General features: G+C 35.9%; 1 protein-coding gene across 3 annotated transcripts in view; it reads left to right on the top strand.

Annotated features, from left to right (window-relative positions):
* Nucleotides 1–14,968, top strand: part of PPP4R2 (protein phosphatase 4 regulatory subunit 2) — a 53,194-nt gene that overhangs the window by 23,153 nt on the left and 15,073 nt on the right. For 2 of the 3 annotated variants that reach the window (XM_020903662.2, XM_020903659.2), the window contains exon 3: nucleotides 11,922–12,092. In XM_020903662.2, coding sequence (XP_020759321.1) covers nucleotides 11,922–12,092 — 171 coding nt within the window. Of the gene's footprint in view, nucleotides 1–11,731; nucleotides 11,821–11,921; nucleotides 12,093–14,968 lie in introns of those variants that run through there. The other variant, XM_020903663.2, reaches the window with a different exon arrangement.

Below are 14,968 nucleotides of genomic sequence, written 5' to 3'. Positions count from 1 at the left end.
GTTAGGATGAGATGTGAGAAATGATCATTGGCTTTAGCGATATGGAGGTAGTTGATGACCTTGATAAGCACAGGTTAGTTTCAGTGGTGTAGCTTGTCTGAAGTGCGTTTGAGGGATAATGAGAGGGACAACCTTTTCAAGGAGTTTTCCTTCAAAGGAGAGCAAATAAATGATGGGTAAGTAGAGGAAGAAAAAAATTCTGAAGTGGGAGAAATGTTAATATATTTGTATGGTAGTGAAAATGATCCATCAGAGATTAAAAAGTTGTTATGGTTGATTAAAAGGAGGATTACATAGGTGATGCTCTGAGTAGGTGCACAAATAGAGAATCTGGCATGTACATAGATGAGAGCAGGGATACTTTTATAACAGGTGGGAATTCCAGCTGTGGGTGAACCTTCTAGTAGTAGGTGGATCAGTGTGGTGGGACTCAGGAGATTCAAGGTTGTTATGTGTGTGAGAGAGAGAGAACTCCATGGGGGTTTGAGGAGAGAAAACAGAAGTGAAAAGTGTGGTCGCCCAGTGGTGTCTGACTCTTTGTAATCCCATAGACTGTAGCCTGCCAGGCTCCTCTGTCCTTGGAATTCTCCAGACAAGAATTCTAGACTGGATTGCCATTCTCTTCAGGGGATCTTCCTATCACAGGGATCAAACCCTGGTCTCCCTCATTGCAGGCACATTCTTTCCTGTCTGACCCACTAGAGGAGATTGAAATAGTTACCTCGAAGTGTCTGGGAGTGAATGAACTAGGGAAATAAAATACTAATCTGATAGCATTAATATTGTACTTGAAATCAGCTAGTATGGTGATGCATTTTTCTTTCATTTTGTGTTAGTGCCCATGTGTGCTGCTGCATAGGCACAGATTTGGTGGGATTTGCATTTTTTAAAGTTGATTTGGTGAGTACAGTGAAGCCAGAGAGTGGCTAGAGAATCAACTGTATGCTGGGGGGCAGGTGGCTAATGCTTAATGATTAATTATTTAATCTGATAAAGTGGTGAGGGACAGTAAAAAGGTGGTAAGATCAATGAATTGGAGGTCTTGTAGAGTCAGAATTTCTACTCTTGCTAAATTCTAGTAGATGAAGCTGAGTGATGTGTAGTTGTTTTTTCCTATTTATATTTTTGTTAGCAAAAATACTGCATTTATTTATCTTCTAAAAAGAAATAGTTTTGTGAATGGATAAAGAAGGAGTATTGGGTAAATTTTCTCCTTTCTCTAATAGAAGGTAATGGTTAAAGAGCCCCTAGAAGTGCTCTTAAGCTGGAGAGATTGCCTCTATTAAATATCCTTTAGGTGAGCATATATAAGATAAGCCCAACTATCTTAGGATCTAATAGAAGCCTTTCTTGTTGCCTCAGTCCTGTCTTATACCTGGAAAGCCCTCTCTGTATTTCGACAGTATTGCTCAGATGTTCTCCACATCCAGAGTTTCTTGAGGATGAGCAGCCGTTGAGTGTTTCGTAGGAGTCAGCCACTTTGCTAAAATAAGCACTCTGCATACACTAGTGTAATGCTTCCAGCAGTTCTGTGAAGTAAATAACTTATCTCCATTTTAGATATAGGAAACAAAAGGAGGCTAGAGTTACCTCTCTTATGTCGTACAAATGAAAAAGTAGCTGAACTAAAATTTGAACCCAGCTAAGCTTTCAGATTCTAGCACCAGTACTTTAATTTTTTGTTTTTTTTACACTGTTGTTTTTACTTTCAGTGAAGTTTTACATGCACAAGATTTAGGGAGTTTATTTAGTACAACAAAGGGAACAAAAAATCTTCTATGTGATTTTCCTTTATTTCCTATTCTGTAGAGGTAACCACTTTAAAACCATTGCTTTTTTAGGAGGAAGGGTGTTGACCTGCCTGTTTCTAAGTTACAGTTTTAGAGTGTTACTTTTTTCTTTAAATTTTTAGAATAATTACTGATTTCATAATAATAACAGGATTTAGTTTCTTTACCTGCTCCCCCTTACTCTGTTCATACCTACTTCTGACTTCCATTGCCCAATTTCTTTAGTATAAGTGTATTGAAATTTGGTTAGCCCAACAATGTTTGTTACATACATTGTATTAGTGTTAACTTGCTATTTTTTTTCATTTACTTTTCTGTATGCTTATGGCTAATTCCATTTCTAAACAGAATAGCACAAAATAGACACATACCACACTATAAAAAGCCAGTGTTGCAAACACTGTTAAGACACTGAGCTTCGCCTTCAAATTCTAAAAGGATTCTCTGAGATGAAACGTGTGTACTAAAGTGAACAGTAATCTGCCACCACTGCCATGTCAATTCACTTTATATTTCAGTAACAAATTATAAAGCCATTTATGTATGTTCATTTCAGTCTCCTTACAAAAGCTGAATATTTCTTTCTTTGACTTGCACAGCATCAGCTGATCTCTGGTTCGAGGTAGAAGGGCTTTTTCCTGTTGTTTTTTTTTTCTCTTAGCTTTCTCAATGAACTTGAGGAAAAATACTCTAGATCATATCTCCATAGCACATTTTCCTGTATGATTAGAAGTGATTCATGAGATAGATATTAATGCTAATGAGTTTTTTTAATGAATCGTGTATATTTTAGAGTTCCTCCTCTGTCTCTTAAATTATGTTTGGACACATGTTCATGCCTTTTTATTCTTTAGATTTTTTGAGAAATTTGTATTGCACCTCTGATTTTCTTGACCTTACTGTTTTTTAGGAGGAACCAGTATAATTCTCAACAGAAGGGATTGTGTATTGCAGTGGTTTTCAGCTGGGACCAAGCCTCTCCTCTCCCCTACCCCCCAACCCAAGGTTCATTTGGCAGTCTCTTAGAGACATGTTTGGTTGTCGCCATTTGTGCTGAGGACTGCTGGCATTAAGGTGTACGGGCTGTAGATGTTGCCAAACATCTTAACAATGGACAGGGCAGTCTACCACAGTGCAGAACTCTGAAGCCTAAAATATCAGTGGTGCTGAGACTGAAAAATTCATTTGTCTATATTAAGTTCCTTCTGTCTTTAAGTCCTAAACTTTTCCACTTCATTTTTCCATACTTATGGTTTCAGGGTTCACCTTAAAGTCCCACTTTGTCCTGAAGTCTTTTCTTGATGGCTCTAAACATATATTTCATCTCCTTTTTGTTGGTTCTGTTATACCGTCTTTAAACTCTTTGCATCTTATAGTTTATGCTGTCTTATTTCTATTTGTTTATTGTCTTTATATCTTGTTTTTCGTACTGTTTTAAGGATCATTGTCTTTCATTGTTTCTGGGCTTTCTAACTGCTTTTGAACTTGATGTTACATTTTCAGTTGGTAGAATAAAAAAAGGGCTCAGGGCCTGCCTAGGCTCTGGGAAATGCGGGGAAAGAATAGACTCCTCTCTCTTGATGACAAATTGGCTTTGATATCAATGGATTATGGAGGAAGTGATGAATGTTGTGAGTAGTGTGACTGTCTGGTAGCAAGGAGGAGAATAGATCCACCAGCCATTAAACTAGTGCAACTTTTAAAAAAACCTAGTACCCTCTGAGTTCTAAATTGGCTGTCTTTAGCTTGAATGATACTGTTGGAGATCTATCTTGGGTTCATATTTGTTTAGTTCAGCTGTCTATATGGAAGGGACGGTCCATGTTGATACATTAATAAATTTGAGAAGATTTTAAAAAAAAGGATAACATAAGGTTAGCTAAGAGTTAAGCATAAATCAGGGTAACCAAGATAGACTATTTCTTGAACTTTTTGTTTTAATTGTTAGGGAGAAATGGGTGAGTGGAGGAAAGTAACTTGAATCTTTAGATATGTCAGAATCGTTACGAATATACAAGTGATCAAAGAAGGAACCCAAGTTTACGCTGAAGTATTATCTGAACGTTAGTGTTAACTGTTGAAGCTTTCTTTTCCATCTGATTGCGTCCTTTATATGTACAGTTATCATTTGGTATTTAACACTCTTAATTTGAAAACTTCACTTTTAGTGGCAAATAACTTTACCTTCAGAATTTGTGTCATAATTTTATTTGACATGGTACCATTCCATATGCAGATATGAGTTTCTGATCAAGGAAATGTATAGCATTTCCGAGATAATTTCAGAATAGAAAACAAATATTTTAGAGTCACTTTAACGTTTATATGAAAACAGCAATTTTTATATTTGAACCATTTGGTAAAAAATGAAATGCAAAAGTTATATTACTTTTATACTTCTGTAGTTTTTTATACTTGTATTATTATATTTAGTGATTTTACTTTTTCTATTAATACTGTGAGAATAAGAAAAAGGCAATTTTAAAGGGATGGAGTGGGTAGTGGTTTTTAACTGAGGATACTTTTTGTCTCCCAGAGAGCACTTGGCAATGTTTATAGATATTGTCATTTTAAGGTTGGGTGCTCCTATCTTCTTGTGGGTAGAGATCAAGGATGCTGTTCACCATTCTACATTCACAGGGCATACCCCTTTGACAAAGAATTATCAGGCTTACAATGTCAGTGGTGCCAAGATTGAGGAACTATAGGACAAGGGATTGGAAAGGACTTATTCAAACCCAAAAGGAAGGTCTTGTGGCCAGTAAACATACTGCTTCACTGGCAGTGAATGAAAGGCAAAGTGTATAGTGTTTTTCTACTCTTAAATATATGAGTTCTGAAAGTGTGTTATACTGGAATGAAATAAGTGTTTCTATACTGGTATCACTGTAAGGTGGTACAACATTTCTAAGGGGCCTTTGAAAATATCAAAGTTCTTTGTCTTTCTTTTTTTTTTTTCTTTTTTCTTTTTTTTTTTTTTCTCTTTGTCTTTCATACATTTGACTCGTTGATTCCACTTTCAGGAGTCTATCCTAAGGTATTAAACAGATGCCATACAAAGTTTACTATTGGGATATTAAACGCAATTACTTTTAATTGTAATGGGCTGGAAGCAGACCTTAAATTTTTTCTCTAAGGTGGTTATTGAATAATGGTACTGTCAAATATGGTACATATTAAAAATCTTACTTTCAGAGACTGCTTGAGTGGTGACTATACCACAATGAATGAGGTGGGGGATCAAAGGAAGACTAATTTAGGATGCCCAACTTAGATTTTAAAAAATATATTAGAGAAAAATACACTAAAAATGTTCTGTAGTAATGATCACTGGGCATGTTAATGCAAATATTCAATTTATGTTTTGTAAATTTTTTCCCAGTGACTATTCTATGTCTATATGGGGCTTCCTATGTGGCTCAGTGGTATCCACCTGCCAATGCAGGAAACATGGGTTCAATCCCTGGGTCAGGAAGATACCCTGGTGGAGGAAATGACATCCCACTTCAGTATTCCTGTGTGAAGAAATCCCATGGACAGAGGAGTCTGGTGGGCTACAGTCCATAGGGTCACAAAGAATCAAGACATGACTGAACATGTACATGCATGTATTCTATATATATAATCAGAAAGGGGGTGGGGACAGATATCTTTTTAATTTTTAATCTCTGGTACAGTTTTGTAGTAGGTCTGTCATTTCTCAGACATTTCTCGGACTGTTAACTGAAAAATCTGTCCTTTGCCATATGCTAAGTTTACATTTATGTTTGGGTCTATTTCTAGGCTCTCTGTTCCACTGACATTTTTAATGTTTGCTCAATTAGTTGATAAATATATTATAAAAGTATAATTATACAAAAGGAATATTCTCTTGATTGGGGCTCCATGTAGAGATTTCTGAGCTGGTAATTTGTATTTTAAAGCTCTTAAAAATGTCAGGATTTTGTGTAAGCAGTTACGTTATTTTTGCCCATCTTCCACACATGTAATTCAGTATTTGGATTAGATTTACCTGTGTTTGTCAGATAGTTATGATTAAATTCTTATCACACTTTGTCTCTTGATGAAATTCAGATTCAATTGACTTGTCTTTGTTTGCTCCAGTCAGATTGTTACAGCTGAATTCTTAATGCCACTTTGAGTCCCCCGACTCAAAGCCCCGTCATCTTGAGTCAGTGATAAGTCTCATTAACTTCTGTTTGTTTTCATTCATTCATTCTTTCCACATTTCCCTCTGTTTACAAGTTGTACAGCGTCCGCTGTCCCTCGGAGACAGCGCCGGGCTCTCCTGTGCCCCGCTGTGCTAGCTTCCCATGCAGGTTCTGCATGGAGAGCAGTGAGACTGCGTAATCTTAATAGAATTTGGAACTGTAAGAGGCAACGAATTAAGATGTAGGTACTGGCCACTAAATGTTCCAGAATTAGCTGGGAAATAAAGAGATAGATTTTCTACCCTTGGGCTCTGAAAAATAGCTTTAACCTGAAAATATTGAGGGAAACATATTTGTTGTAGTACTTAGGAGTTCCTATAGAGGGAAAAGATCAGTGCAGTGTTTGGAAGGAGAATACATTTTTTAGTGGTATGAAGCATTTTCCTTCATAGAGAAGCAACTACATAAAGGGAAAAATGAAGGGGAATGAGAACAAAGGAAGCAGAGGGGAAGTTTCTTAATGGGTAATGTATTTCAGTAGATTCTTGAGTTAATTTGAGCAAAGTAGATTAAAATTCTGAGTATGTATTTTCAGAGGAAATTTTTATGTGGAGGAGTTGATTCTAAAGTTGAAAACGTGTTTGTGTTTCATGAGCCATCTGTTTAGAATAATTTTATTTTCATTTGAAAACTAAGGACTTTCTTTTGTTTTTCTAGTTTCTCGTTCTATGAGTACATTCATAAGAAAATTATTTTTGTTGCCAAATTTTTAGTTGACTTACTCATGGCTTGTTTTTGTGCTCATATTACATAATTTTCAGGGAGGCAGTTTCTGCTTTTGTTTTTATCTGTTGTATTGCATCTAAAAAGTTACCTTTCACATTTTATAGGTTTTTCTTTTTTTCAATTATATATGGCATAATTTGAGTTGTATTAGTTGGACATGATATATAGAGTAACTCTGTTTGTTACATGTGAAACTTAGAATACAAATTTAGTCATTCATTTCATTTTATGGGACTTAGTTCCTGTCTGCTCTAGTGACCTAGAGTTGTTAAAGCTCCCCATAGTTTGCTTTACCTGGTCTCCCATCACTTTTTGTCTTGCTCTTCCATTAATGTGTTATTGTTGTTTAGATGTCATAGATGGAAAGATGCAGGTTTTTTTTTTTGTTTGTTTTTCCAAATGTGTACGTGGAAATTCTAATTCATGAAACAGGTTATGACTTAGGGAATGATTATTAAAACTATGAAAAGAATTCTTAAGAAATGAAAAGTGTACAACTCATTTCACTAACCTCCCATAGTATGTTTAAGTTTTAGTTAAATAACTATAGGGAGTCTAGTGAAATTTAAAGATAAATTTTAGTAACCATTGACAATTGGATAGTACTCAGAAGTTAATATTAGGCATGTCAGAAATTAAAATGTGCTGCATCTGCCTATTAAACCTCAAATTCCCCTTCCCCAAAAAATTCTGGGGAAAGGAGGGAAAACTTAATTGTGCATGTAGCTTTAAATAACCACCCTGATCAAATTTTTAAAACGCTCAGTTCAGTTCAATTCGGTCGCTCAGTTGTGTCCAACTCTTTCTGACCCCATGGACTGCCAGGCCTCCCGGTCCATCACCAACTCCCAGAGTTTGCCCAAAGTCATGTCCATTGAGTCAGTGATGCCATCAAACCATCTCACCCTCTGTTGTCCCCTTCTCCTCCCACCTTCAGTCTTTCCCAGCATCAGGGTCTTTTCTAGTGAGTCAGTTCTTCGCATCAGGTGGCCAAAGTATTGGAGTTTCAGCTTCAGCGTCAGTCCTTCCAGTGAATATTCAGGACTGATTTCCTTTGGGATGGACTGGTTGGATCTCCTTGCTGTCCAAGAGACTCTCAAGAGTCTTCTCCAACACCACAGTTCAAAAGCATCAATTCTTCAGCGTTCAGCTTTCTTCATAGTCCAACTCTCACATCCATACATGACTACTGGGAAAACCATAGCTTTGACTAGACGGACCTTTGTTGTCAAAGTAATGTCTCTGCTTTTTAATATGCTGTCTAGGTTGGTCATAGCTTTCCTGCCAAGGAGTAAGTGTCTTAATTTCACAGCTTCAGTCACCATATGCAGTGATTTTGGAGGCCAAAAAAAAATAAAGCCTGCCACTGTTTCCCAATCTGTTTGCCATGAAGTGATGGGGCCAGATGCTGTGATCTTAATTTTTTGAATGTTGAGCTTTAAGCCAACTTTTTCACTCTCCTCTTTGACTTTCATCAAGAGGCTCTTTAGTTCTTCTTCACTTTCTGCCATAAGAGTGGTGTCATCTGCATATCTGAGGTTATTGATGTTTCTCCCGGCAGTCTTGATTCCAGCTTGTGCTTCCTGCAGCCCAGCGTTTCTCATGATGTACTCTGCATATAAGTTAAATAAGCAAAGTGACAATATACAGCCTTGATGTACTCCTTTTCCTATTTGGAACCAGTCTATTGTTCCATGTCCAGTTCTAACTGTTGCTTCTTGACCTGCATACAGATTTCTTAGGAGGCAGGTCAGGCGGTCTGGTATTCCCATCTCTTCCAGAATTTTCCAGTTTATTGTGATCCACACAAAGGCTTTGGCATAGTCAGTAAAGCAGAGATAGATGTTTTTCTGGAACTTTCTTGCTTTTTCGATGATCCAGCGGATGTTGGCAGTTTGATCTCTGGTTCCTCTGCCTTTTCTGAAACCAGCTTGAACATCTGGAATTTCACGGTTCACATACTGCTGAAGCCTGGCTTGAAGAATTTTGAGCATTACTTTGCTAGTGTGTGAGATGAGTGCAGTTGTGTAGTAGTTTGAGCATTCTTTGGCATTGCCTAGTAAAAACGCTAATAGTGAGTAAAATTTACCTACCAAATAATCCAATCCAGCCATTTAACAGGAAGTTGTGAGGTCACGCATCAGCGCTCTCCAACTTTTTGAGTAACTGCCAAGTCAAGCTCTTTTCAGAATGGCTGTATACCATTTTGCATTCCCATCAGCAGTGTGTAGGTGTCCACTTGTCCTCCATCCTCCCAACACTTGTTATTGAATACATCATTTTTAATATAACAGTTTCAGTGGGTATGGAATGGCATCTTGTGGTTTTGATGTGCATTTCCTTAATACACATCTTTTCATGCCCTTATTGGCAGTCTGTCTCCTGAAACTGTACCCCTTAAACAATAACATGTTGACCATCCCTTTTCTAAGGCCCTGGCATATGCCTTTCTGCTGTCACTTTGACTATTCTAGATACCTCATAAAAGTGGAATCAGAATACTACTACTTTTGTGTCTGGCTTATTTTGCTTAGTGTGATGTGTTCAAGATTAATCATTGTTTAAGTATGTCAAAATTTTTCTTCCTCTCTAAGGCTGTAGCCCATTGTATGTATGTGTGTGTGTGTATATACACCACATTTTGTTTATCTCTTCATCTGTTGACATACATTTAAGTAGTTTCTACCATTGTGTGTGAGTTTCATCTGACTTTCTGTTTTTATATCTTTTGTATCTTTTTATATCTTTTGAAAATGGATTTGCTGGGTCATATAGTAATTGTTTAATTGTTTTAAAGCATCTTTTCCACAGTGACTCCACTCTTCTACATTCCCACAGGCAGTGCCACGTAGGTTTCAGTTTCTTTACATACTTGCTGGGCAGTAGTTATCTTTGTTATGTGTGTGGGGTGGAGGGGGGGTTCTCGTTGGATTTGTTTTGGTTTTTGTTGGATAGGCATCTAATGGATGTGGAGTTCTGCTTTATTGTGATGCCCTGGATATTAACACCTTATCAGAAAGATGATTTGCATATAGTTTCTCCCATTCTGTGAGTTGACTCTTCACTCTTTGCTGATAGTGTCCTTTGGTACACAAGTTTTTTATTTTAATATAGTTCAGATTATTTCTTTTGTTGCCTGTAGTTTTGTGGGAGGGTGTCACAATATCTTTCATATCGACAGTGGTAGGTTTTGAAATGTGTTGGGAATGTATCAGGAACCTTTCAAGTCCACAGTGAAGCTCACATTTTCTAGACTTTAAATTTTTTATTTTGAAGTTGAAATTTTATCAATGGTCACGAATATTTCAGTTGATTTTTCTTGATTTTTTTTTGAGGACATGTCTACTGGTTTCTTTTGGTTTTTAATAAGCATTATTTATTTGACATTCCTTTCAAGTAAAAAAGGCTTTCTATGTAGAATAGCTCACTCACCTGGCACCAGTATTTAACCTTTTGCTACTTGAGATGTCTGCAGTATTTTGCTAGGCAACAGAAGTCCTTTATGTATATTTTTCATGTTGTTGTCTGTGCTATGCTAAGTCACTTCAGTCCTTTCCAGCTCTTGCACCCCTGTGGACTGTAGCCCACCAGGCTCCTCTGTCCATGGGATTCTGCAGGCAAGAATACAGCAGTGGGTTGCCATGCCCTCCAGGGAAACTTCCCAACCCAGGGATCAAAGCTGCGTCTCTGTGTCTATTGTGCTGCCTGGCTGGTTCTAGTGCCTCTGGGATGTTAAAAAGACTTATGCGTACTCAAAAGATTGAGATTTAGTTAAGTTAGTCAGTTTGCTTTGCTGACCTTTCCAGTCAGATAGTTTTTTACTGTTTTTAACTGTGATTTTGTGTTGATAAAGAAGGTGACGGCTCCTCCCAGTGTAGTTTGGTACTGCCACTTTGATTTGTGACGTGGCGGCCGTTTTACCCCTGCTGCTTTTGCACCTACTGTCATTGCAAATGTCAACTCGGTGAAAAAGTCAACTCTGCTCTTAACGAAAACAGCTTTGGCCTCTTGGGGCCACACTTTGAGAGCTGCTGGCTTAGTTTGTAGGGTTGCTGAACCGGGTGTAAGAGTGATTGCAGACTAGCAGTCTTAGCTTGCTTAGGTAGTCTCCTATGTATGAGATCTATCTGCTGCCACTAATGAGTATAGTGTTTGGAGGAGTGGTTGGTGTTCCTGACCCTTGTATCTCTTAGAATTTAGGTTACTCAGACAGATTTTGTCACAAAATTTCCTTACATTAGTGGTAAAATGTGAGGGGACAGGAATAAAAAGATGTTTATATTTTCATGAACAGATGTGACAGTTACATACAGATATTAATGAACTTTTTACTTTGAAAGATATGTCTTGTAGAGAACATGTGTTATATGCCTTTTAAATGATAAGATAAAAAATTTTAGTTGAAAGCAAAAGAACTTGGAGAAATTGAAGTTTATTTTACTATTTAGCAGATAACAAGACAAGAAAATGTACTAGTCTATATAAGCATTATAGGGGGCTTTCAAGGTAACTCAGTGGTAAAGAATCCACCTGCCGGTGCAGGAAATGTGGGTTCAACCCCTGAGTTGGAAAGATCCCCTAGAGGAAGAAATGGCAACCCACACCAGTATTCTTGTCTGGATAATCCCATGGACAGAAGATACTGATAGTCTACAGTCCATGGGGTCACAGAGTTGGACACAGCTGAGCAACTGAGCACATAGACATAAGCGTTATTTATACCCTGGATGTTAAGAGCTTAGGGTATGGGAGTCATTCTGATTTGTCCACTTAAAATTGTAAATTTAAGGTTGGGACAGTTTCTAATAACTTATTTTAAGTGGGGACAGTAACACCTCCCTGGTTTGTTGTAAGAGATGGAGTCAAAGTAATGTTTTTAAAATGTGGAAAGTGGGACTTAAACAATAAGCTTTCAACTAGAAATACCAGTAGTTAATTTTCAACATTTTAATCTGATTTAGGTTTTGTTTGGATACGGAGTTTGGGAGAATTGGATGGAACCAAGGAGGAGCTTGTGAATTAGATTGATCAGGCATGGTGCAAGGCTGCTGAACAAAGTCATTCTCGCAACTACTTTTCCTGATCTTAATTTTGTTAGTATTAGTGTTGTGATGTATTCTGTATGTGTGCTTTTTGTCCAAGAATTGTGACTCTACTTGGTGTTATATATATTTTTTTAATTTTTTACTTATAGGATTCAGTGGTCACAGTTTAAAGGCTATTTTATTTTCAAACTGGAGAAGGTGATGGATGATTTCAGAACTTCAGCTCCTGAACCAAGAGGTCCTCCCAACCCTAATGTTGAATATATTCCCTTTGATGAAATGAAGGAAAGAATACTGAAAATTGTCACTGGATTTAATGGGTATGCATTTAATTCTACTTTAAAGGCTTAATTTTTAGCAGATCATTGAACATTTTTTCCTGTAAGTTTTGGAAGTGTCTAGTTGTTTGATAACTGGTTAATTCATTCGAATGATCTCTATGTCTCATGATATATAGATAGATAGATGTTATTGAGTTCCGTTTTACAAGTATTTAAAATTTTGACAGCTTTTTTTAAAACTTGAACCACCTTTATATGGTTCAGTGGCATTTAGACTTCAAATATGTGTGACAGTGGAAACATCAGATATTTAAAATTTTTTCTATTCATTTTATATTTGATATTATAAATCTTTATACCTTGGAACCTGTCTGTCATTGAGGTAAGTAACATTTCTTTTAAAATTAAAAGTAATTTGTGAAAGGATTCTACTTAGATTCTACTTTTTAATTAAAAATATTTTTAAGAGTTCCTCTTTTCCCTCTAGTAAGGAACCATTTTAGCCTCTTATAAAACATTGCACTGAAAAGTTACTCTCCACTAAAAATGAAGCTGACTTTTAAATTGTGTGTCATAGTCTGTTATTTTAAATGCTTCCTTTTCAGGACTTTGTATTTTTAGGGCTCCCTTTAGTGAAGGCAAGAAATATTTTTGACGTTGAATTGTTCCGTGTTTAAATTGGCATAATTTGGAGTGTGGAATGACAATACCTAATTTAGTGAATTGTGGGTATGTTAACCATGAATTTATACTTAGGGGTGGTTTTTGACGGGATTTCATTTGTATTTTTAGGTAGCATGAATGGTCTCAATTTTTTCTTCAGATATTTAGTCACATGGGATTTGCAACAAGATAATGTAATTCACTTAAACCTTTATTTTATATCATGTTTCCCTGCTTAGCAGTTTGACTTCAGTTATCAAATTCTTAAACTTTGGTTTTAGGTATGCTGCTAAAATACTTTTGGGAGGAATTAAAGCTGCTTTAGGGGTTTGGGATTGGAGGGAGACTTGTTTTCACTGTGTACCGTGTTGTATTAGTGAAAATTTTTTAACTGTATGCATATATTTACTTACTGGTTTTTTAAAGCATATACCAAGATGAAGCCACATGCTATGTATTGGAAGTATGTTACATAAGGCTTACTATTGAATGTGGTTAAGAATACGTCTTGGGGATGTTTATAAATAGTGCAGAGGTTGATAGTACTTAGACATTATGGTAACTCATCTTTTATTTCAATAAGTTATGGCTTATTTAAAATTAAGAGTTATGGTCAAACAGGTCAAATTATACTGCTGCTTTGTGAATGTGAAGCTACTTGTGATTCTAAGTTAGTAATACCATTTTCAATTCTTACACATGAAATTGGATGAAACACAGCTATGTAGGTATTAAATATTTCTCATTTCTTAATTTGTTAAATAGGTGCTGGAGTGGGTACCCATTTCCTTCTCCAAGGTATTTTATACACACACACACACCATAATTTGTTGAATAGGTAATTGATCTACCTCTGAAAATGACTTGAACAGTCATTAAATGCCTAAGCATACATAAATATAATTTTTACTTTGATATTTCAAAATGGCAGTTTACAAATTATTTTTCTTAAGCAGAATCCAAGTCTTAATCAGTGATACATTAGTATTTTTCATTTTTAATACCCATTTTTATCTATGTCATAATAAATTGATATGTGGTGCATTGAGACATCTTTGTAATATTTTTCAGTTTTACTTTTGTGTTTGAATATACATTGATTAGTTGTTGCTCTAAAAATCATTTTCCTCAGTGTTGAGTAAAACTAGCATCTTTTTCACCTAGTCAGAGGGTTTGTCTTTGCCAGTATACTTCTTCTGCTCTTTGTAATAGATCATCTTTTAAATTAAAAAAGTTACAATAGTGTGTTCATAATTTTAAGAATTCCTCAGTTGTCCTAGGAGTATATAAAGAAAAGACAGTAGGATCATATTGTATGCTGGCTGTGTTTTACTTCTAGAAGAGCTTTGAAATTTTTATGTCAGAACAGTTACATCTGTGTGTTGTTTGTCTTTATTTGAAATGGCTGCATTATTTTGTTATATTAACAGATTATATAGTTCATTTTTTCTGTTCCCTTGATGGGCATTTATTTTTTTGGCTGTTAAAAGTGCTTGTAGTGTGCCTCTTTGTACACAGATTTTTGTGTATGATGAATGGTGTATGTTGAATTTATATATAAATTTGTTGTTCCTTTTTTTATTTTGTAGAAAAAATTACTAGGTTATCATGTATGCACACTTGAAATTTTTGTTAATATTGCCAGATTGACCTCACAAAATATTTTCATTTATGCTTCTGTGTTATATGTAAATGCCATTTATTTTTTCAGTATTTTTGTGGGTATGTCCATGAATTTGTGCCTCTTTGATTGCAAGTGAAATGGAGCATACATGTCTTTAATGACTCTTTTATGAATTGGTTTCTTTCATATCTTTTTTGGTTTTTCTTATCTTTCAGTGGTTTTCTTATGGTAAGTTCATTTTGCTGTTTTTGTTTTTAATTGTGAAAGCTCTATAGTAAATGCTTCAAATTATTTTGACATGAAAAGATTATTTTCTAAAACTAGTATTGTCAGTATATAAATTTTTCCTCTTTTAAGCGGAAATTACCCATTTACTTGTTGGCCGGATTTTCTGAACTGTAAAATTCTGGACACCAAGGGTGGCTATCTTTTCCATCCAAGGCCTAGAAGAGTGAGTGCCTGAATATAATAGGTTATCAGACAAACAGATAATGAATGAATGAGCGAAAGGAATTAAAAAAAGCATGTTTCTATATCTATACTTTGTTTAATGGGGCATGGTAGAATTTACATGGTTGAATGCTCAAGGTTACTTTAAAAAAAATTTCAGTCATATTTTCTTGTCCTT

Source organism: Odocoileus virginianus, chromosome 26 (assembly GCF_023699985.2).
Source record: "Odocoileus virginianus isolate 20LAN1187 ecotype Illinois chromosome 26, Ovbor_1.2, whole genome shotgun sequence".
Taxonomy (NCBI): domain Eukaryota; kingdom Metazoa; phylum Chordata; class Mammalia; order Artiodactyla; family Cervidae; genus Odocoileus; species Odocoileus virginianus.
Note: the sequence above shows the minus strand (reverse complement) of the source record. Positions and strands in the feature narration are given on the sequence as shown.